We start from the raw sequence: 22,584 nt of genomic DNA on the forward strand, positions 1-22,584 counted from the left end.
GAAGAGGAGAAAGTAGAATAAACAATAATTTGAATAACTAATGACTGAAAATTTTCCAAATTTGATAAAAATAAATACAAACCCACAGATCCAAGAAGCCGAATGAGTCCCAAGCACAAGAACTAGAAAGGAATGAAACTATATCAAGGGCACAGCATAACCAAACGCTTTAACACCAGTGGCAAGAAGAGCATCTTAGCATCAGCCAGAGAGCACTGCGTGCTGTGTGCAGAGTGACAGAGGTGAATGGCGCAGCTTCCCGCGGGAGCAGTGTAGCTGAGAGCCCAGCGCAGGGACCTCTGTGAAGGCTGAGAGGACACACTGCCAACCTGGAATTCTATACCCAGAAAATAGGATTCTTAATGAAGGTGAGATAAAGATGTTTCTTCAAACACTCGAGAGCTGAAGGAAGGCGTCCTCAGTGGCTGCGCCCTGCAGGAGCTCTCGGAGTCAGTCCTGCAGGCAGAAGGAAGCCACGCCCACTGGAAGTCTGGATCCACACAGGTGCAGGGAGAGCCTCAAACACGTAAACTGCAGGGGAAAGTGTGTCCAATTTTCCTTATTCTAAAAATCACTCTAAAAGGTAATTGGCTGCTTAAACAATAATAACAATGTAGCACGGGGTCTATAATGTGTAAAACATGTACGACAACAATAGCATAAAGATTGGGAGGTCAGTAACAAATGGAAGGTTTCTACGCTCTGTGTGAAGTGATGTCATACACTACACACCAAAACGCCACAGAAATGCCAGAATACAGATGTATGCTGCATGAGTCAAGAAAGGAGATACATGGAAATCAGAACAAGTATTTGATTGTCCCCCAGGAAAGCAGAGAAAAGAAAAAGAATAAAAGACAGGTGAGACCAACAGAAAATACACAGCAAGATGATAACCTTAGACTTAATCATAGAATAATCACATGAAATTTAAATAACCAGAGCGCCCTCAGTTAAAAGAATTTGTCAGATTATATAAAAAAGCAAAACCCAACTATGGGCTACCTACAAGAAAGCTACTTTAAATATTAAGACATAAATAGGTTAAAAGGAGAAGAATGGGAAAAATAGAAAATGGTATCATTTTCTAACACTAATGAAAAGAAAAACACACACAGCCGATTTTGGAAAAAAATATTACCAAGGATAAACAAACTCATTTTATGGTGCAAACGGCCCAACCAGTCAAGAGGCTATAAGTGCAGACATTTCTGTACCTAATAACAGACTTTCACAATCAATGAAGCAAAAACTGATAAAATTGCAATGGAGAAATAGACAACTCTACAGTTACAGTCAGATTTCAGTTCCTCTCTCTCAGTATTAATAGAACGAGTAGCCAGAAAATCAGCAAATCACTAGAAGATTTGAACAACACTACCAACCAATATGACCTGAAGATATTTCTAGAACATTCACCCAACAACAACAGAATAAGATGCTCTTCGTGTGCACATGAATATGTTTCAAGATGGACTGTATTTTGGACCATAAAACAAGTGTCAATAAATTTAAAAGATTTAAGTTATACAAAATATGTACTGGTGCCACAGTCTAAGTTAGAAATCAGAAACAGAGAGATAGATAAATCCATAGAAGCAAGGCAAGGAGGATGAGGGATGATTTTTTAATGGGTGAGGGGCGTCCTTTTGGAGTGATGAGAATGTTGTGGAATTAGAGATGACGGTGGCACAATGTTGTGAATGTGTAAGTGCCACTGAATTGTATATTTTTAAATGGTTAATTTTGTGCTATGTGACTTTAACCTCAATTAAAAAAAAACAGCTGGCCGGGCGCAGTGGCTCACGCGTGTAATCCGTCACTTTGGGAGGCCAAGGCGGGCAGATCACGAGGTCAGGAGATTGAGACCATCCTGGCTAACATGGTGAAACCCCATCTCCACTAAAAATACAAAAAATTAGCCGGGCGTGGTGGCGGGCGCCTGTAGTCCCAGCTACTTGGGAGGCTGAGGCAGGAGAATGGCGTGAACCCGGGAGGGAAGAGCTTGCAGTGAGTGGTGATCGTGCCACTGCAGTCCAGCCTGGGCGACAGAGTGAAACTCCATCTCAAAAAAAACAAAAAACAAAAATCAACAACAACAACAACAAAAACACAAAGTTATGTACGTGTGAAACGCCAAAGATTTGAAAAGTAAATAGCAAACGTCACAATAACTGTGGGCCACAGAAGAAATCAAGGGGGAAAGTATTTTGAACTGAAGGGAATAAAAAAACATCTATCAAAGTGTTTTAAGATGTTGCCAATGCACTACCGAGATGGAAATTTATAGCACTAAACACCTGTAGGAGAAATGGGAAGAGATTCAAATCAATTACTTCAGCCTGCACCTTACAAAAGTAGAAAAAGAGCCAACTTACTTCCCAAATAAGCAGAGGAATAAAAATTAAAGATCAGGGTGGTGATCAATCAGTGAAATAGAAAACAGAAAAATGAAAGAGAAAAGTAATGAAACCAAAGCTAGTTCTTTGAAAAGATCGGTAAATTGAAAAACTTCTAGTCAGACGGATCAGAAAAAAAAGATGACATAAATTACCACTATCAGAAATGAGAGACACAATTTCTCCATGGATTCTACAGATATTGAAAGGACAAGAAGGGAATCATATTACAAACAACTTTATGCTAATATATTTGCCAACTTAGACGAAATGGAAAAATTCTTGAAAGCATGAGCTACCAAAGTCCACTCAAAAAGGAAGAGATAGCCTGAGTGGCCCTATATATTTTAAATTTTTAATTTGTAATTAAAAGCATTCTCACAAAGGAAATGTCAAGCCCAGGTGGCTTTACTAGTGAATTCGGCCAAATATTTAAGAAAAAATAATACCAGTTCTACACAAATTGTTCTAGAAAATTGAAAAGGAGAGAATACATCCCACTTTTTCTATAATGCGAGTATTATCTTGAAACCGAAACAAGATAAAAACATTAACAACAACAAAAAGCTAACCAGCACTCCTTGTGAGCAAAATTTTAGCAAATTAAATCCCACAATATATAAAAAGGATAATACATCATAACCAAGCCAAGGTTACCCCAGGAATAGTTTACTATTCAAAAATTAATTAATTTCACATATTTTTTCAAAACTAACAAATAAAAACCATATGATCATCTTTGTGGATGCAGGAAAAGCATTTGACAAAATTCAACACTCATTCCTTGTAAACACTCCTAGCAAACAATTAACAGAGGAAAACTTCCTCAACCTGATAAAGGACACCTATGGAAAAGCTAGAGCTAACGTCACAATTGTGGGAGAGAGACTGATGCTCCTTTCAATAAGGACGAAGACGAGGATGTGCCCTCTTCTCACCTGTGTTCCATGGCCTATGGAGTCAGGCGGGAAAAAAGGAAATTAAAAGCATCCAGATTGGAAAGGAAGGAATGAAACTGTTTTTATTCACAGATAACATAGTTGTCTGCATACACAGTCATATGCAATCCACCAAAAAATGAAGCTACTAATACCGAGTTTAGTAAGGTTGCAGGATATAAGAACAATATGCAGATATCAGTTGTATATTTCTACATGCTAGAAATAATCAGATATTAAAAATTTTAAAACAATTTTATGACAGCTTTTAAAAATGAAATTTGTCCCAAAAATATGAGAACTTGTACTCTGAGAACTACAAAAGATAACTGAGAAAATTTGAGAATACCTAGGTAAATGGAGAAACGCATCGTGTCTGTGGATCAGGATCTGAGAATACCTAGGTAACTGGAGAAACATACCACGTCTGTGGATCAGGATCTGAGAATACCTTGCACATGAATGTTCGCAGCAGCTTTATTCGTAGTAGCCCCAGAACTGGAAATAAAATATTTGAATAGATAAGCAGGGTGTGGCACGTGCACATGGTTCACCAGTGCCGGCTGTGAGAGGGAAGGAGCGTGCATGCAGCCGCGTGGGGGAGTTTCACGGTGACTTCGCCCAGAAAAATGAATCAGACGGAAAGACCGCACGCTGTGCGCTTCCACTTAGGTACAGTTCTGCAAAATGCAAAGGAATGCGGGGTGCCGGCAGGCAGCTAGGTGACCGGGAGGGAACACGAGGGGAGTGCGAAGAGATTTGGGGGTGAGGGCTACTGCGCTATCTCCAAGGTGGTGATGGTTTCAAAGTGTGTCAGTTTTTCACTGTAGATCTGTGCAGTTTCTTATGAGTTTCTTATGTCAGTTATGCCTCGTCCAAGCTGTGGGGATGTAGATTCAGGCTTACCAGAAGCTTCCATGCTTCAGAGGCACCCCTGACCCCCTCAGTTGCAGAACGTCAACACGCCCCTGATGAGGAAGCTGGCGCACCTCAAGCTCGGCCTCGTGGAAATGGCTCTGGACATGCTCCGGTTCATCTGGGAGGAGGCCCGCGGGCAGCAGAGTGAGCAGGGGTCCCTGGAGAAGCTGCTGGCAGACTATCTGCAGAACACCAGTGACTACACTTCCGTCGGCCTGGTAATTGCTGGGGTCACAGATGCCCTGTGGAGGGAGCGCCAGGCCACAGTGCCGCTGAGGGGGCCCCGTTCCAGCAGGAGCCGTCTCCATCACTGTGCACCTGGCGGTGCGGGTCAGCTGGGGACCTCTTGCAGCAGGGGCAGCTCCCGGGCTTTGTCTCACCATTTGGGGAGACTGAATTGGCTCATCAAATCGAGGTCCCATTGCGGGGTGTTTCCTATATGAGCCACAGCTGCCCTTCCCGACTCGTGAATTTGCTTTGACTAATTAATTCATATTAATAATTAATGCATATGTGGATTAAAGAGCTCAATAGAGGTGGACTCCATTTTGGTAAAAAAAAAAAAAGTTGAATATGTAGAATGTTTTGAGGGAAATGTACATTCTTCCATTTTCCATTTTCTACTTCATGAAACATGACTCAGATTAATTTACATAAGTATAAATTTACATAAGTATAAATGGGCCAAAGACGGGCCTAAAACTGATTTGTCAGTGAGCTCTGAATTAAGGTTCTATGAGCAGACGTCTGACCCCCACACCAGAGCCCCGGAGACCCTCCCTGCGTGTGCGGCACCCTGCGGGGCAGGGCTGTTTCTCAGAGCTCCCCAGTGTCCCCACCCACAGGGGACACCAGGGCGGGCTCACTGGGTCCCCTGGGCAGGGTGGGTGGTTGCCCTTGGGGTGGCAGCTGTAACGTGTCTGTCTTTTCGAAGCAATGGTTCACGCTGACGCGGACTCTGGCACACGGGGCACTGGCGCAGCTGGGGAGCCTGCAGCCGCTGAGCGTGGGCTGTGTGGAGATCCGCGCCCGGCTCCTGGGCCTGGCCGGGAGGGCCCTGCACCTGCTGGCCATGCAAGCCGACCCTGTGCGCCCTGCCTGCTACTGGGAGGAGGGCCCCTCGGTAGGTGCTCCTGCTTCTATCCCAAGTCTGGCCCTGACACCTGTCGCCCATGCCTAAAAAACACAAGCGAAGTGTTCAGGACTCCCCTGATTGTAGCAGACAATTCGTGTCATCCTCCCCTAAGAAGGGCATGGCCCCAGGAAGAGAGAAAAATATAGGAAGCAGGCGTGAGGGAAGAAATGGGGCTGGCAAAACACAGGCCTTCCGGAACAGACCTGGGAGGGAACCACAGCGTCTGTGGAGTAGGCAGGGAGGGCAGGCGGGCACGTGGGTCGACCCGCACCAGCACGGAGCCAGCCCACCCCACCACGCAGCCCGCCCCTGGTGATGGCCCCAGCAAGCCCTGCAAGCCCCCAGGTCACCTTCCTAAATACCTGTGCAGATGCCAGCTCCTCCTCCGGAAGGCACCTGCCCCAGCAGAGAAGCTGGGCTCATCCCCACACACCAGCTCCTCAGGGAGACACCCTCAGGGACCAGAGCACCCACGCCGTGTGTGTGCCTGGCTCCACGCCCAGGGCAGTCCCCCACCAGGTGCCGTGCAGCCCTGGGTCGGCCCTGAGATGTTGTCTGTCCTGCGTCTTCAGGACCTAGCACAGGACTTGACGCACCTCGAGTGAATTGATGGAATCGTGGCTCTCCGTGCAACCAGCCTCCGTTGGCCTGCTTGGGTAGCGGGTGGGCGTGGACCAGAAGCGAGAGTTGGCAGGGCCGCCTCTGAGCTGCGTCCTCTTCCATGAATGCTGCTGATGGTGCCCCAGCGAGGAGGGGCCAGGGCAGAGCAGACGCCAAGTCCCATGTGGAGCGCGCAGGCTTCTTCCGCGGCCCCCGCCCCATGCAGGCCAGGCCCGGACGTACCTGCCTTTCGCTGTCCTTAGATATGATTTATGTTGTTGTTCAGCTTCTTGAAATCAGAGCTTAAGTCAAGGTTTTTCTGGCCTTTTCCTTGTATTCAAGGCTATATTTTTCCTCTAACTCCCATTTTAGTCTCCCAAGTTTTGATACGTAGGATTGACACGGTCTAGGGTTGCTGGTCACCTTGTCTAAGGTGTTATCTGAGCTCGTTGTCCATCGTCTCATAACCCAGAAAATTAAGGCGCGTGGACACAGGGAGAGGTTGCAGTGAAAGTTTAATAAGTGAAAGAAGCTCTCTGCGGTGGAGAGGGGGCCCGAGTGGGCTTCCGTTTTCACGGTTGAATCCGAACGCTTTGATGAGAAAGTCCGCTCGTCCCTTTCGCTGTTCTTGTGACTTCCTTATCTGTGCCGCTGCGGGCGTGTCTTTAGGGAGCACAAAGCGCAGCCTCTCTTGATTGTGCAGCTGTGGGTGTGTTTTGGATAAGCCCCCCACCCCCTCCCACAACCCACTCAGGTTCCCTCGGAGCCCACCGTGTTCATGCCTGAAAAGGGGAGGAAGCTTTTCCCGGGAGCCGGCTGATGACCCGGAGAACGAAGGCTTCTCTGCTGGTCCCCCCGCTCACTGGTGCCGCTGCAGCTGCCTGGCAGCTCTCTCTCTGCCTCTGGCTGTGACATTTCAGGCTGTTTCTCCAAGGACCAGCCTTGGCTGTCGGCCTCACTGACTTTTCCTTTTCTCCTCCCTCAGTATTTTCATTCTCTAAGTCCGTTTTATAAATTCCATTGCAATTTCTCGTTTGACTGACTGGATGATTGTATCTTGTTTAATTTCAAGGCGACTGTGTTTCTCGGGTCTGTTTTCATGAGTGACTTCCAGTTTAATGTCCTGGTGGTTGAAAACACACCGAGTGATCTCGGTGCTGGGGACACTGCAGTGGCTGCACGTGGTGCAGCCCTGGTCGGTTTTGGTAAATGTTCTGCACACGTCTGAATGGCGTGTGCTCCGTCGTGAAAGGGGCCAGGCTCCGTGCATGTCAGGTGGCCACGGCTGCCCTGCCTCCAGCGTGCTTGCTGGTTTTCGCCTCTATTCAGGCAGCCTACTGGAACAGGGGCTTGTCCATCACTCCTTCACCATTTCTATCAATGTTTTCTTTATTTTGATGCCTGATCATTGGGTGCATATACAGATTTGGCACTGCGATACCTTGTGTCCCGAAAACCCAGGGGGCTCCCTCTCAACCCAGGTTCTTCAGGGGCTGCCTGAGCTTCCTATGCCCAGGTGGGGCTTGTGTCTCGGCCAGACCAGGGGCTCCTGAGGGCCGGTGGATGCCTCGGCCTCAGTGCTGGCTGGTTCCAGGAAAGGTGTTTCCAAAGGACAGGAATGAGAGCCCCCTGGGAATGTGTTGGATTCCAGGCCCACGTGACTCAGGCTGGCTTCCTCCGGGGGCTGCATCCTCACCCTGGCCGCAGCATCCCTTCGTCCGGCTCCAGCGTCCCCTCGCCCAGGCTCGCGGTTCAGGGCCACGCTGCATCAACTCAGGGGTGGAGGGTTTGGGACGGTGAGAGGCCACGCTGCGTCCTGCGGTGCCCCCCACCCGGGGACCCTGCTGAGAAGCCTGACCACCCCGGCCTCCCTGGGTGGGCCTCCCCATGCCGACCAAGCAGGAACCCAGAAGTGCCCGCCAACCTGCAGTGTATGTCACAGGTGGGCGCCAAGCTGAGCGGCCTCAAGTCTCTGGAGCTGGAGGTAGAGGAAGAGGGAGCCACAAAATCCAGCAGGGACCCGCCGGCCTCCAGGGCAGCCCCGGAGGAGCACGGCAGGAGAGGCGAGGACCTGAAGGTGCGGCTGCCCCTCCCGCCCCTCGTGTGGCCTCTGCCCAGAGCCCGGCCTGAGCCTGAGCCTTGTGCCCCACAGAGGAAGATGGTTCTGGCCCAGCAGTATCTGGCTCAGGCGTCAGAGGTGCTGCTGCAGTGCCTACAGGTGGCCCTTGGCTGTGGCCTCCTGGATGTCGCAGCAGCCGCCAGCCTGGAGGTGGTGGAGTGTGTCGGCACCCTGGACCCCGCAACTACCTGCCAGTTCCTGGCTCTGTCTCAGGTGTGTCTCTGCCCCGCGCACCTCCAGCCAGGCCCTTCATGGAGGAGGGAGGACCCTGGGCTTCAGCTGGGGCCCTTGCCTTGGGGGGACTCCATTAGAGAAGCAGGCTGCAGGCCGGGGTCCTCAAGCAGTGGGAGCCTGCCGGCCACATAAACTTGTGGCTCAGAGAGAACGTGCATTCGTGTGCTTATCCCCGAACCCCTGCATTGGCCAGACACGGAGACCTGGCAGTCACAGGCCAGCAGGTCCCTGTCCATGTGGACCTCACAGAGGTCCCATAGAAGATCGGGCAGACATGGAGACCCAGCAGTCGCAGGCCAGCAGCACCCTGTCCGTGTGGACCTCACAGAGGGAACAAGCATGTCCCCACGTGACTCTGCACGTGCCAGGAGGAGCCAGCATCCCAGGAGAGCCAGCCCACTCCTGCTCCCAGGCTGCAGCCGCTGCGCACCCTCCGCAAGGTGCAAGGCCTCCCCACCCAGGCCTCAGGCCCCTGGCACACCTCCCCTGCTCCCTTTCAGAGCTGCTCGGCCTCGGAGATGATGAGGGATGTCCTGCTTGCAGCCACGGCCAACACCAGCAGCTCACAGCTGGCAGCCCTGCTGCAGCTACAGCACCAGCTCCAGTGCCAAGACAGGACCACCACCAGCCTGGGCGCCAGTGTGGAGCAGAGGCTGGCTGCCGTGTCCAAGGTAAGCGGGCAGGGATGCCGCAGAACCTGCCCGCAGCTCTGGAGCTCTGCGGACAGACACTGCAGCCGCACAGTCCCACACCTGAGCGAGGGCAGCCTTGCTCACCCCCCAGCTCATGAGCCGTCCCTCCCTGTGCCTCCAGTCGTGTGTGCCTGGGTCGCCTCTCCAAGCCTCAGGGTCCTCCTGGTCTTTGTGGGGGTAGTAACGGCCCACCTGGTGGGTGCGGTGAGGTTGGTGAGGTCACAACTACAAACACACAGCCAGGCCTGCAGCCAAGAGCTGACCAGCAGATGGGCCAGCAGTGCCCTGAGGGCCTTGTGGATCGGAGCTGCATGTTCCCTACCTCTGTTTAAGGAAATATCTTACACCTTGGTCAGGTCTAAGGGTTTAATCTTGAGAAGCATTTCTGTAGAGCAGGATAGCTAATGGCATCTTTTATTCGGATTAGCAGGTGCAAATGGCAGTATTTAAAGAAAAAAGACGACGACATTTCTTGAATTGTGGGAAACAGACAAGCGTGGCCTGATGGGGCCCCTCCCTCCTTTGGCTGCGTGGCTGCCTCCCTGGTCCTCTCGTTGGGATGGACCTGACCAAATATCCCTTCGTCCAGGGCTGTTTGGCGGGCAATGCTTTGCTGGTGAGGGTGGGGTGGGGGCAGCATCCGCCACTGGGTGACAGGAGCACCCCTGTCATTGTGACATCCAGAGATGTCTGCAGACATCACCAGTGGGCACAACATGGCCCCAGCTGAGAACTGGTGACTCAACCCAGAGGTGGAAACCTGGAAAGCTGCCGTCCTTCTGAAGCTGAGAGGATGGAGGGTGGAGGCAATGGGCCTGCAGACCCAGCCCAGGCCTGAGTACAGGAGAAGGTGACACAGCCTGGCCCTGCGCCTGGAGAAATATGCTGATGCACATGGCCCTGCCGGAGCTGGGTCCAGGAGGGTGTGCATGGCAAGCAGGAATAAAAATGGGCTAAGCCGGGCGTTGGGGGCGCCTGTGGTCTAAGCTGGGCGTGGGGGCACGCACCTGTAGTCCCAGCTACTCAGGAGCCTGAGGCAGGAGGATCACTTGAGCCCAGGAGTTCGAGGCTGCAGTGAGCCATGATAGTGCCTGTGAATAGCCACTGATGCCCAGCCTGACCAACATAGTGAGACCCCATCTCAAAAAAAATGGGCTACTCCAGGCAGCACTTACTGGACAGGTGAAGAGCAAGCAGCCAGGTCGGCACCAGAGCACCTGCTGTGGGTGAGCTAGGCACGGGAGTCATGGCTGTCCCTCCCCCATGGCTGCAGACCAGGCAGAGCTCACCCCATAGGAGCTTTGGGGACCAAGGACACCAGTGTGTGTGCAGGACTGAGTGCAGGGCCAGGAGGCAGCCTGGGGCTTCACATGTGGGAGCCATCAATCACCACGATGGGGTCACCACTCCTCAGGCCCTCCTGTTTCAGGAATTCTCATGGGGAAGCTGCACCGACTCTCAGCCAGGCACAGACTCATTGCAGTCTGGCTGGGGGACGTCGTAGGCCACAGCAGGCCCACTGCAGCAGCCTCGGGAAAGGCCGGTGAATGGCAGAGCCTCATATTTTAAAAGTTATCAGCCGTGGAAGCAATGAGTACTAGCTAAGCTAAAATTTTTGCACTGAGAGCATCTGCTGCAGTGAGTCAGCCCTCACTGTCTATCCTGGGGGCCACTGGGCAATTCGGAAATCAGCTGGGACTGGTGTCAACAGAAGCTCTGCAAGGAGGAGAACGAGCAAGCCTGGAGCCAGGAGGGGAGAGGTCACTGCACTGCAGCTAGGAGCAGCCCTGCAGCATCCTGGGAACGCCCATTGAGAGCAGAGCCCCACAGCACCCTGGGAACGCCCACCAGCAGCAGCCCCATAGCACCCTGGGAACACCCACAGAGACCAGAGCCCCACAGCACCCTGGGAACACCCACAGAGACCAGAGCCCCACAGCACCCTGGGAACGCCCACCAGCAGCAGCCCCACAGCACCCTGGGAACACCCACAGAGACCAGAGCCCCACAGCAGCCTGGGAACACCCACCAGGTCCTGGGCCTTAGGGACGTTCCCCTGGAAGCTTCTGGAAGGCAGTGAAATCTGCTGTTGTCTTGTGGTGCCTGGAGAGGATGCAGCCTCCAGGACATAGTGTCCCCTGCAGCACCCCATATGTGCTCTCCTAAATGAAGGTCTCAATGTGGGGGTTTCAGGGAAAAGTGAAGGCAGCCCAAGGTTGAATCTGTGACTGAGAAACAGACTGAAGAAAAGACCCCGTCTGAGGGGGAAATTGGAAAAAGAGCAAGAGTGCTATGATTTGAACGTTTGTCTCCTTTGAAACTCGTGTTGAAACAATGCCCAATGTGGCAGTATTGAGAGGTGGGGCCTTTAAGAGGTAACTGGGTCATGAGGGCTCATGAATGGATCAGCCCATTTGTTGACTAACAAGTTAATGGATTATGGTTATCATGGGAGTGGGGCTGATGGTTGTATGAAAAGAGGAGAAGACCTGGGCTAACACAGCCCCTCACCGAGTGTCATCCTGGGCCACCTCAGGACTCTGCAGAGGCCCTACCTGCAAGAAGGCCCTCATCAGATGCGGCCCTTTGACCTTGGACTTCTCAGCCTCCAGAACTGTAAGAAATAATTTCCTTTTCTTTATAAATTACCCAGTTTCAGATATTCTGCTATAAACAACTGGAAATGGACTAAGAAAATTGGTACCAGGAGTGGGGTGGTTGACAATAATGAATACTTGAAAATATGGAAGCAGCTTTGGAACTAAGTAACGAGCAGAGGCTGAAAGCATTTGGAGGAGAAGGCTTTTAAAAACCCAGTATGTCTGTAAATGGATCATTGAGGGTGATTCTGTTGAGGGCCTGCCTAGAAGACAAGATGATAAGGGAAAGTTTGGAACTCTTTAGAGATCTGTTAAGTGGTCGTGACCAGAATGCTGATTTGGACAGGAAAGGCCATTCTGATGAGATTTCAGATGGAACTGTAGAGCAAGGTATTAAAACCTAGAATAAAGGCCAGCCTCGTCATAAATTAGCAAAGACCTTGGCTGAACTGTCCACATGGAACAGCTTTGTCAAAGGCTAAACTTGAGAGTGGTGAACAAGGGTATCTGATAGAATAAATATCCAAGCAGCAAAGAATTAGACTGCTGCGTGGCTACTTCTAACCACTACATTGAGCTGCAAAAGGGAAAAAATAACTCGGAGATGGAATTTATCATCGAAAGAAAAGTGAGAAGGATCTGGAAGCTCTTAGCCTGGCCACATAAAGAGTGAAAGGTGTGCCTAGGAGAGGAGCCAAGGCTCTAGACCATTCACCAAAAGTCATTTCAGAGATCCTCAAGGCTGCCCTCCCATTGCAAGCCTGGAGGCCATGGAGGGTAGAATTGTACTGGTGGATGGGCCAGAGGTGCCCTCCACAGGCTCCCTGCCCAGGGCCTGCTGGGGACCATGCTCCCTAAATTCCAGTGCAGCTCTCTCCATGGCAGCCCCAGGGGTGGCTCAGGCAGCTCTGGTGCAGATAGACCCACAGCTCAAGAAGATGTGGCCACAGCATTGGCCACGGCCACATGGCACTGATTCTGCAGGCTTGCAGAGAGCAAGATGGAGCCTCCATCCAGATTTCAAAGGATGCCATTGAAAGCCTGGGGGCCTGGGCAGGGACTCGTCCCAGGGATGGAGCCACCACAGACAGCCCCAGCAGAGCAAAGCCTAGTGCAGCCACGGGAACAGGACCCCCACCAGGACCTGGCAGCTTGGGAAGCTTCAGGCACTGGACTCCCACCCGAAAGAGCAGCCATGTGGGCTGCACCCAGCAAAGCCATCGGGGAGGCCCAACCCCCAGCCCGTGTGTCCAGAGGCAGCAGGTGCTGTCGGAAGAGACCATTCCCTGAAGTTAGGATCACGTCAGCCCTGTGGGGTTGGGGTTTGCTTGGAGCCTCCACTCCTCATCTTGCCTATTCCCATTTTCAAGTGGGAACGTCTCAGCCGGTCCCACCACTGTATGTCGGAAGTCGAGAACTTGTTTTGATTTCACAGGCTCATAGATAAGACTCTGAACTTCGGACTTTTGAGGTGCTGCAGGAACAAGTTAAGACTTTGGGGCTACGGGGTTTATAGGAATGTATTTGTACATGAGAAGGACATGAGTTTTGGGGGCAGAATACTATGTTCCCTCCAAAACTCATGAATGGGTTGATCTAATTAATGGTTTTAGATTCAGGGGTTATCCTGGGAGCGGGACTGGTGGCTTTATAGGAAGAGGAGGAGAGACTTGAGCTGGCACACTCAGCCCTCTCGCCACGGAATGCGCTGCGCCACCCCGGACTCTTTGGCGTCCCCACCTGCGAGAAGGCCCTCACCAGACGTGGCTAAAACCGACCAGCGCTGGGCCACACACAGCCACAGCAGAGATCCCCAGTACCAAGGTCACTCAGTGTGTGTTTTCCAACCATGGTGACGTAAAGCGGGAAATCAGTAACAAAAATGGACCTGTGAGAAACACAGGCGCCTTGAAATTAAACAGTTACTTACGATGATCAAATTAGTCAAAGAAGAAGTCACAGCGGAATTCAGAAAACACTTTAAACTGACTTAGATTTAAACTGACTTAGACTTAAACCAACTTAGATTTAAACTGACTTAGGGAATGAAAATGCTGCAAATAAAAACTTATGCAACTTAGCTCAAATGGATTACAGGAAAAATACAGCCTTGAATACAAGAAGAAAGCCAGAAAGAAACCTTGATTTAAGCTTTGATTTCAAGAAGCCGCACAACAATAATAAATAACATCTAATCAAAATGAAAGAGGACAAATCAATACAACATCAGAAACAGCGAAGTCAAAACCAGCAGAGGAAATCCAAGGCACAAGTTGGTTCCAAAGAGAAGACAATGAAATGGAGAAACCCCTGCTCAAGAAAGAAAGGGAAAAGGCGAGTTTCCAGTATCAGTAAGAAAAAGACCCATCCCTGAGATGGTGCAGGCATTGAAAGTTCACACAGAATGTTCTTGACAGCCTTACCCCAATACAGGTGACACTGGACTCAAACGGACCAACTCCTCAACAAAACACAGCTCACCAAAGCCAACAGAAGTGTAGAAAATCCAAATGATTCAGTGTCTGTTAAAGAAATGGAATCTTTTATTTAAAATGTTGCTACAAAGAAACCCAGACCCCACTGGCTTCACCAGTAAATTCTTCCAGAAACTGAAAGAATAAATAACCACTTTCAAAACTCATGGAAAGTAGAAATAAAGCAAAAAAATTCCTCTTTTACTAAGAGGCCAGATGAACATTGACACTGGAAACTTAGCAGGGACATTACAAGAAAGGAAAAGCTCTCTCATCACTATTGCACACAAATCCTAACAAAATACAGCAAATAAAGTCCAGCAGTTATAAAGGGCGCCACGTCAGTGTGAAGTGGTTCTGTTCCATGTGGTTCAATATTCAAAAATCATTCAATATCATTGACCATGTTAACAGAAGGAAAAGGAGACAAACGCAGAATCACCTTGACAGGTGCAAAAAAGGTGTCTTTCAAAATCCAACATCCACTCATGATTTTTAAAATTAAGATAGAAGCAAATGTCCTTAATCCAATAAAGAATCTCTATACAGCCCTAGCATGCATCGTATTTAATGGTACAATATTGAAAAGTTTTCCCCAAGAGTGGAAATGTACGCCCTATCAGCACTTGTATTGAATACAGAACAAGAAGACTAGGAAAAGAGATAAAATGTAGAAAGACTGAAAAGAAAATACAGAACCAAGAGACAGAAGAACTTGGGTGTTGTTCCGTGTGTGTGGGCCGACAGGCTCTGTGCTGTGAAGCCACCAGTTCTCTCTGTAGCCGAGGGTTCACGGAGGCTCTTCCTCCTTCCCGTGAGGTCTTAGCCTGGTTCCCCTGAGCTATTAGCAATGTTGTGTTCCGCAGAGATGGCCTGGCAAGTGGCCCAGGGCTGTGTCCCTTGTGGGGACCTGGGGCTGTGCCACTCCCCCGTGGCCACGGGAGACAGGGTAGGAGCCGTACAAGAGAAAAATGACAAATCAGACTACGATGAAATTCAGAAGTTCTGTTCATCAAAACACTCTGCCGAGAATCGAGGGGCAGCCACAGAGAATGAGAAGAGAAGATATTGACACTAGGTTGCCAACACATGTGCGTCCCGCGTGGATGAAGGGTGTGGATCCCTTTTCAGTAAGAAAAGGAGACACTGATTGAAGATGGCACGAGGTTGGAATCTCACAAAAGCAGATATTTGTGTGGCCAATAAAACAATTTTAATGGTGCTCAAGTTCATTAGTCAGGGAAATGCAAAATTGAAGCCCGATGCAGATAACCAGACACCAACCAGAATGGCTCCCATGGAAAAGAAGGACACGGCCAGTTGGGATGAGACGGGGATGGGGGCAGCTGAGGCTCCCTGGGCCTCATGCCCCCCCGTTGGCACAGCAGCCCCTGGGCGCAGCAGCCCCTGGGCAGGGTTCTGGCGGAATCACTGTAATTGACACAGCGAGGCTGCACCTGACTCCGCGCCTGGCAGAAATCCTTCGCCGAGGTCCCCGGGGAGCAGCATCACTCATGACCCCCAACGATTGTTCACAGAACGGATGAAGATGCTGTGGCGTTCCCAGCTGTGGTGTCTGCAGCGCGGAAGGTCAGCCCCACGCTCCACCTGGGTGAAGCCCACAGCACAAGCCAGAGGCCCGGCAGAAACGCCCACCTGAGCTGCTAGAATCTGCTGTGGTCCCCTTGTGGGGACGAGGGCCAGTGGCCGGCAATGTCCCGTCTCTTTGCCTGGCCACACAGGTGTGCCCACTGCAAAAATCCATCAAGCTTTTCACGCATGGGCTTTTACACAGCTTTCTGTATATTCTACTTTGATAATAAGTTTTATAAAAACTGCTTGGTTTGTGCAAACTTGAAGCTATGACTCAGAACCACAAGCCTCACAGCTCGATGGAGGGCTGCCCATGCGGAGAGGCCCAAGCCTCCAGGAGCCCTCTGGCTGGCCCTCAGGGGCTGTGGTGGCCGCCTGCCACTGGTGTTGAGGAGCCCGAACTGCGTGCTGGGTCTGGTATTAGACCGACTCATAGTCCACAGGAGCGGACGGGCTGGAGCCGCCGCCTGCACCGCTTGACCACAGCTGACTGGCATCCCAGGGGCCTAAGGCCAGGAAGAGAGGGCCTTCCCCAGGGGAACATGGGGGCACGGCTCTGAGTCTGTGCTGTGTACACGTGTGTGTCCGTGCATGTCTACGTGAGTGTGTGCGTCTGGGTACGGGTGCGTTTCTGTGTCCGTGCATGTCTGCGTGAGTGCGTCTGTGTATGGGTGCATGTCTGTGTCCCTGCATGTCTGCGTGTGTGCATGGGTGCGTGTCTGTGTCCATGCATGTCTGCGTGTCTGGGTTTGTGTATGCGTTCATCTGTGTGTGTCCGTGCATGTCTGCGTGTGTGCATCTGTGTACGCGTGCATGTGTGTGTCTGCATGTCTGCGTGAGCACGTCTATGCACGGGTGGGTGTCTGTGTCCGTGCATGTCTGTGTGTCTGGGTCCATGTACACGTGCATCTGTGTGTCCGTGCATGTCTCCGTGTGTGCGCCTGTGCACGGTGCGTGTCTGTGTGTGTCCATGCCTGTCTGTGTGTGTGTGTCTGTGCACGCGTGTGTGTCTGCATGCATCCATGTGTCTGTACATGTATGTCTCCATGTGTGGTGTGGAGGACACAGGAGGAAGGATGGAGGGAAAGGCACCACTCACGGAGGAGCCGCTGGAGAATTTTCCATTTGTTATTTTGGGTTTGGTGAACATGCACTTTGCGTCATGCACATCAGGTTTCTAAACATTAACAACCGGAGAGAAATGACATTTTGGTGCTGCCAGTGACTCTTGTGTGCCTCTGCTGCCCCCTGGTGGCAGCCCTGAGTCACTCCCAGCAGGGCCCCCCCACCCCAAGGGCCCGGGCCTGGGGCAGGAAGGGCACAAAGCCCCCGCCATGGCTCTGCCGCGAGGTCTCCTGGAAATGAGGGAAACAGCACAGCGACGTCCCTGTGTCCTAAATGCATCCACTGATAGCCGTTTTTCACCACACAGGCTTGGCAAAATCTTTGCGTCACTGAACAACATTTTAACCTCTTGAATGAGATGCCTCCTACCTTTTGCATCCTCTTTCTGCACCTCTCAGGGGACAGGTAAAGCCGCTCCTTCCTGTTGAGGCCACCCCCAGCCTGCTGAGAGGCCTCAGGGAGGCAGAGACCCAGCCGTGGGCTGCCCACACCTCAGCCCCACCCCAGGGAGGCCTGGGACTCGGGAAACGCCCGGCCAGTCCCGAGAAGGTGCCGGACAGACACCGGGTACCCCAAGGGTGGGGGCGGTCCAGAGACACGGCACACCCCCTCCTGTGACCTGTCTCCCGTACAGGGTCTTTGTGTCTGGTCTGGGCGTCCGGACCTGAAGGTCACTGTTACGGTGGGGCCGAGAGCAGGACAGCTGTCCTCTCCAGCTCCCACTGGCCTGGAGCCAGCCGGCGGTGCCTCTGGCAGTGACCACAGAACTCACTGGCCGTGCCCAAGTGCCCGGTGCATGACCCAGCCTGTTCTCAGTCCACACCCTGACTGGCCATGCACACCCAGCAGTGCCCCTGGAGGCGCACACGGGGAGTGCCCTGCTGGGGGTGCATGGTCTGCAGAGTTGGTCTCACTGGGCTCCTTTGAGGTCACTGGAGCTGGGCTGTGAGGTGTGTTTCCTTCATGGCTTGCCTGCGACCCTGGCCCGCGTCTTGCCGGCAGGTCCCGTCTGTACGGCGCTGCCTACGAGAAACCCAAGTTCATTACCGCAGCCAAAGGAAAGGTGCAGGCGGTGGGAGGTGAGCAGGGCTGCAGGGGAGGGGGAGGGGGAGCAGGAGGAGCAGGGCAGGCCGATCAGGGGCGAGAGTGGGGAGGTGAGCAGGGCTGTGTGGGCAGGGTGAGGGGAGAGGCGGAGGGGGAGGGGAGCAGGGGCAGGAGTGGGGGAGGGGAGCAGGGGCGGGAGGGGAGCGGTGGGGGAGGGGAGCGGTGGGGGGAAGGGAGCGGGGGCAGGAGCAGAGCTGATGCCCACTGTGCCTCAGGCTCCCTGCACGCGGGCGCTTTCCTTCCAGAAGCCGAAGGCCCACCAGGGAGCTGCTGGGGTCCCGGGGGTGTGGCCTCTCCCAGCCCTCCACCCACAGGGATGGAGGGGTCTGTAGTGCCTGTGACATTCTGGAAACAGGTGTAGATGGGGCGTGTGCTTCCCTGGGGCCCAGGAGGCCCATCCGCTGGCTGTGCGATGACGTGGCGGCCCCTCCACGGCATGGGACCAGGGGGACCCCACATGGAGGAAGGGACTTCCGTCCATGCAGCCTTTCCCAGTGCTCACCACGCACGGTCCAGCTGCCATCCTCAGCCCTGGGCAGCGACAGAGGGTGTGTCCGTGTCCCCGCAGGCTCTTGCAAGGTGATGCGTCTGGCCATGAGCCCCACTGCCTTCTCCCACCTGCTGGCCTGTGCCCAGCAGTTCCGGAAGCAGACCCAGGCCCAGGTGTACAGCGAGGACATGGCCCTGAACACAGGCTCGGTGAGGCCCTGCAGGCTCCAAGCCACCCTGCTGGGACCCTCTGCTCCCCACCCCTGAGAGCCAGGACCCCGGCGAGGTGGCGGGAGGGGCGGGGCGCTAGGCCCGGCTGCTGAAGGGCTTGGGCCATCCCGATACCCGGGCACTGCCCAACTCCCAGGCCAAGCTCCATGTGGGGGGAGAACTCGCTCCTTGCGCTCCTTGGCCATGTCTGATCCCTGAAGAGAAAGAGGAGGGGCCCGGCCCACTCTGCTCCACAGAGCTCAGGGTCACCTGGGCCCGGCTGTCCCCACAGGCAGGACCCTCCGTGGTGTGGGCAGAGGAGATGGGTGGGGGCTGGGGTCTCAGGGTGACCCTCCAGAGGATGGGCCGGGTGCTGCGGGGCCCTTGTTGCCGAGCCAGGCGCCCTTGTCCACCATGCTGTTGGCAGAATGGGCAGGAGCTCGGCCTTTCCGCAGGGGCCTGGCCCTCGCAGGGTCTGGGCCATGCGCCCTGTTTGCTACGGGGGCCTCTTGTTTGGATTGAGTAGGAGCCAGAAGGCCTGCAGGTGGAGGAGAAGGAGCGCCCTGTGCAGAGGCTCAGCAGCGTCCTGGGGACCCTGGAGGAGCTTCTGCAGCCGCTCTTCCCCCTGCTCAGCCTCTCCGAGGCCAGGTACCGGGGATGACTTGAGGCTGGCTCCCCACCATGCTCACACATGGACACGTGTGTCCAGCGCCGTGGCCAACCACGTGTGCTTGCTGTGCCTTCTCGGACGCCTTTGTTCAGGACTCAGCGCCACCCACCTGCTCCCAGGAAGCAGTTCTTCCTGGTTCTGCCTCCATTCCTGCCTGGAGGAGTACTGCCCACTGCCCACTGCCCACGGCCCCTCCAGCCCCTGGCCCAAGCGTGGGGTCGGAGGGCAAGCACCTCCGAGGGGCCGCCCGGGCTCCTTTGATTTGGGGTGGGAAGGAAGGCAGAGGGGACAGACACCTGGCACCGTTTAGCTTGGCTGGTGGATCAGAGATGATCCCGAAATCCTGTGGCTCATCCCAGCCCCACCTCAGTGGGACCAGCCCCAGAAGTGAGCGTGGGGATTCGTGGTGCTGCTGCCTTAGAGTGAAACAGGCTGAGCAGGTGTCGCCTATATTCCAAGCGTTTGTTGTCTCTGTCTGTTTCTTAAACCCGAATATATAACCTGACTTTCAGAGTGCAGACACCTGCGGTTGTTGCCGATTCAGGGAAGTCGAAGGGCAAAGACAAGGAGGGGAAAATGTCCACAGGACAACACAGTGAGTGGGGCGGGCGTGGCCACTCAGCCTGGGGAGCTTGTCCCGCCAGAAGAGGTGGGGTTGGGATCCACCCACCCATCCGGGAACGCCAAGGGGGGTCAGGAACCCAGGAGTCCCACAAGGCCTGCAGCCCCTCCCCCTGAGGCCTCCCTGCGCATGGGGTCCCCGGAAGGTTCTGTGCACAGCCACGGACCAGCCCTCCGGCTAGGAGGCTCTGTGCCAAGCCTCCTGAGGGCACCACGGAACCCAGCAGCCGCCCTTGCGTGGGTGGATTGTCAGCCCCGCCACACCACACGTGCCTGCTAACAAAAAGGATCGTGTGGAGGGACAGGCGTGATGGGAGGCTGTTCCTCGCCCCGTTCTGGGGCATCTGGAGGAGGAGTTGGCATGGAGTCAAGGCGGGCTGCCAGGCTTTCCCAGCGCCCAGCAGCCAAGTCAGAAGACGGAGCCTGCGGCCCCGTGGGAAGGGTCCCGTCTTCAGGAGCTGATCTCCCTGCACTGCTGTTTCCCAGACACAGTCCAGCCCGAGGTTGCGGATAAGATAGTCCTGGTCGCAGACAGACATCTCCTGGAGCTGCCACTGGAAGGTCTCTCTGTGTTCGATGAAGGGACAATTTCCTCTGTGTCACGAGAATTTTCTCTTCAAATGCTGTGGAATCGCCTCCATAGAGAAGAGACAGGTAGGAGCTGCCCTCAGCCACCTTAATGTGCAATTTTAAAATGGAAATATTTAAATTATTTTTTCAGATGAAACAATGTTAGCTCCTATCAAAAAAAATCACCAAATGTTGCAACATTTTTCTAGGCATTTATTCATTCAAAGATATTTATAGGATATAAATACTCACCAGCCTGGGCAACATGGTGAGAGTGCATCTCTACAAGAAATTTTAAAATTAGCCGGGCATGGTGGCATGCACCTGTGGTCCCGGCTACTCAGGAGGCTGGGAGGTGGGAGGATGGTTTGAGCCTGGGAGACTGAGGCTTTGGGGAGCTGAGATGGCGCCACTGCACTCCAGCCTGGGCAACAGAGTGAGACCCTGTCAAAAATAAAATATATATGTATATATATAAATACTCAAAACTATTTATAAAATACCTGCTATGTGCCAGTATCCTGGTGCTAAACACACAGGGAAGATGAACTTAACGCTGCTCTTGCCCCCACAAATATCTGTTTCAAAGGAGGGGACCAGATATGTAGTAAACAGCCAGCCTCTCCATTAGTCACTCAGACGGTGAAAACCGTGGGGGAGAGCGTGGAAGGCCCTGACCTCGGCTGGGATTCGGGGGTGATGACATTCTTGACTGAGTGCTGGCTGTGCAGATGTGCCCAGGTTGTGAAACTTCCCCAAGCCCTACACTTGTGGTGTGTGCAGTTTTCTGCACTTCGATATCAAATTAAAAATAAATAGATTGGACTTTAGCTTCCATCTCAGATGAAGTAACAAGGACGAGATTTGTCCTTCCAGCTGAGACTAATAAAAACCAGAGAAACACATGAAATGAGGGTTTTCAAACATTGACGGGCAGTCCGAGCAGGACGGGGGTCCTTGAAGGGGGTTGGCTGGCGAGCGCCACGGCCCACCCAGCTCTTACTCTCTGGGGAGTTTCCAGGCCACAGCATTGTTGGGGGGGGCAGAAAGAGCCCAGGGGTCTCCCCAAGTTGAGGACAGGCAGTTTGGAGTCTGGGAAGCTGACAGCTACAACATGCAGGGCGGGACACCCGGAAGGAGAGAGCTGCAAGGAACGGCCGCTCCGAGATCTGCAGAGCCCTCGGCAGGAAGACGGTCACCGCCTGTGTGCGAGGCCAGGGAAAGAGACAGCTCTGAAAATAGTGAAAACACAGATAAACACTTAAAACTCCTTTATTTTCAAAATCTCTTTAAAATATTTTTGAGCAAAAAGCTTAGAGCAAAAGAAAATAATAATGGTACGGGGTTTTATAACATAAATGTGGGATGAACAACAACAGCACAAAAGATGAGGGGGAGGGAATGGAAGCAAAGCATCTAAAGGTTCCATCCTCTGGAGAAAGTGTATAATATTACTTGAAGATAGAGTGATAAAGTCATAAACTGTACATCCCCAAGTAATCAATACAAACAAAACAACAAGAAAAACAACCCACAGAGTTTATAGCAAACACATAATGAAGAAGATGAAATGGAATCATAAACACACCCTTCATCCAAAAAAACACAGAAAAAAGGAACAGAGAACAGATAGGAAAAATAAAAAACAAATAGCAAGATAGTAGTATATTTCAACCCAACCATATCCATCATCACATTAAGTGTCTGAACACCCCCAACTAAAAGAAAAAGATCATCTGATTAAATGAAAATTCAGCGTTCAAAATATGCTTCCTCCAAGAAACCCACTTTAAATAAAAAGAAAATGGTAAGTTAAAAAGAAAGGATGGAAAAACCTTATCTCTTAGTATCCAAAGAATGTTGGCATGGTGAGATTAAATTAGAAAAAGGCGGAGTTCATCCTGGGAACATGACCAGAGCTACAGCGGGCCATTCCGTAAAGAGGACGAGGCTAATTCATGAAGAGGGTGTGAAACCTCAGTGTCTGTACATCGATTAACATCGCTGCAAAATACACGAGACAAAACCCACGGAGCCACAGAACAATCAAGACGTACCCAGGGATGGCTGGAGATGTCAACATCCCTTTCTCA

The 22,584-nt window shown here is 52.5% G+C and overlaps 1 protein-coding gene across 1 annotated transcript in view; it reads left to right on the plus strand.

The window, feature by feature from the left end:
- CFAP46 (cilia and flagella associated protein 46) overlaps window positions 1-22,584 on the plus strand; it is a 114,598-nt gene that overhangs the window by 80,953 nt on the left and 11,061 nt on the right. The window contains 11 exon segments of the mRNA XM_055245020.2: window positions 4,285-4,473; window positions 5,190-5,378; window positions 7,933-8,067; window positions 8,143-8,322; window positions 8,844-9,014; window positions 17,135-17,232; window positions 17,830-17,906; window positions 18,500-18,630; window positions 19,157-19,278; window positions 19,813-19,895; window positions 20,408-20,575. Of these exon segments, the coding sequence (XP_055100995.2) occupies window positions 4,285-4,473; window positions 5,190-5,378; window positions 7,933-8,067; window positions 8,143-8,322; window positions 8,844-9,014; window positions 17,135-17,232; window positions 17,830-17,906; window positions 18,500-18,630; window positions 19,157-19,278; window positions 19,813-19,895; window positions 20,408-20,575 (1,543 nt within the window).

This window comes from Symphalangus syndactylus, chromosome 2, assembly GCF_028878055.3.
Source record: "Symphalangus syndactylus isolate Jambi chromosome 2, NHGRI_mSymSyn1-v2.1_pri, whole genome shotgun sequence".
NCBI lineage: Eukaryota > Metazoa > Chordata > Mammalia > Primates > Hylobatidae > Symphalangus > Symphalangus syndactylus.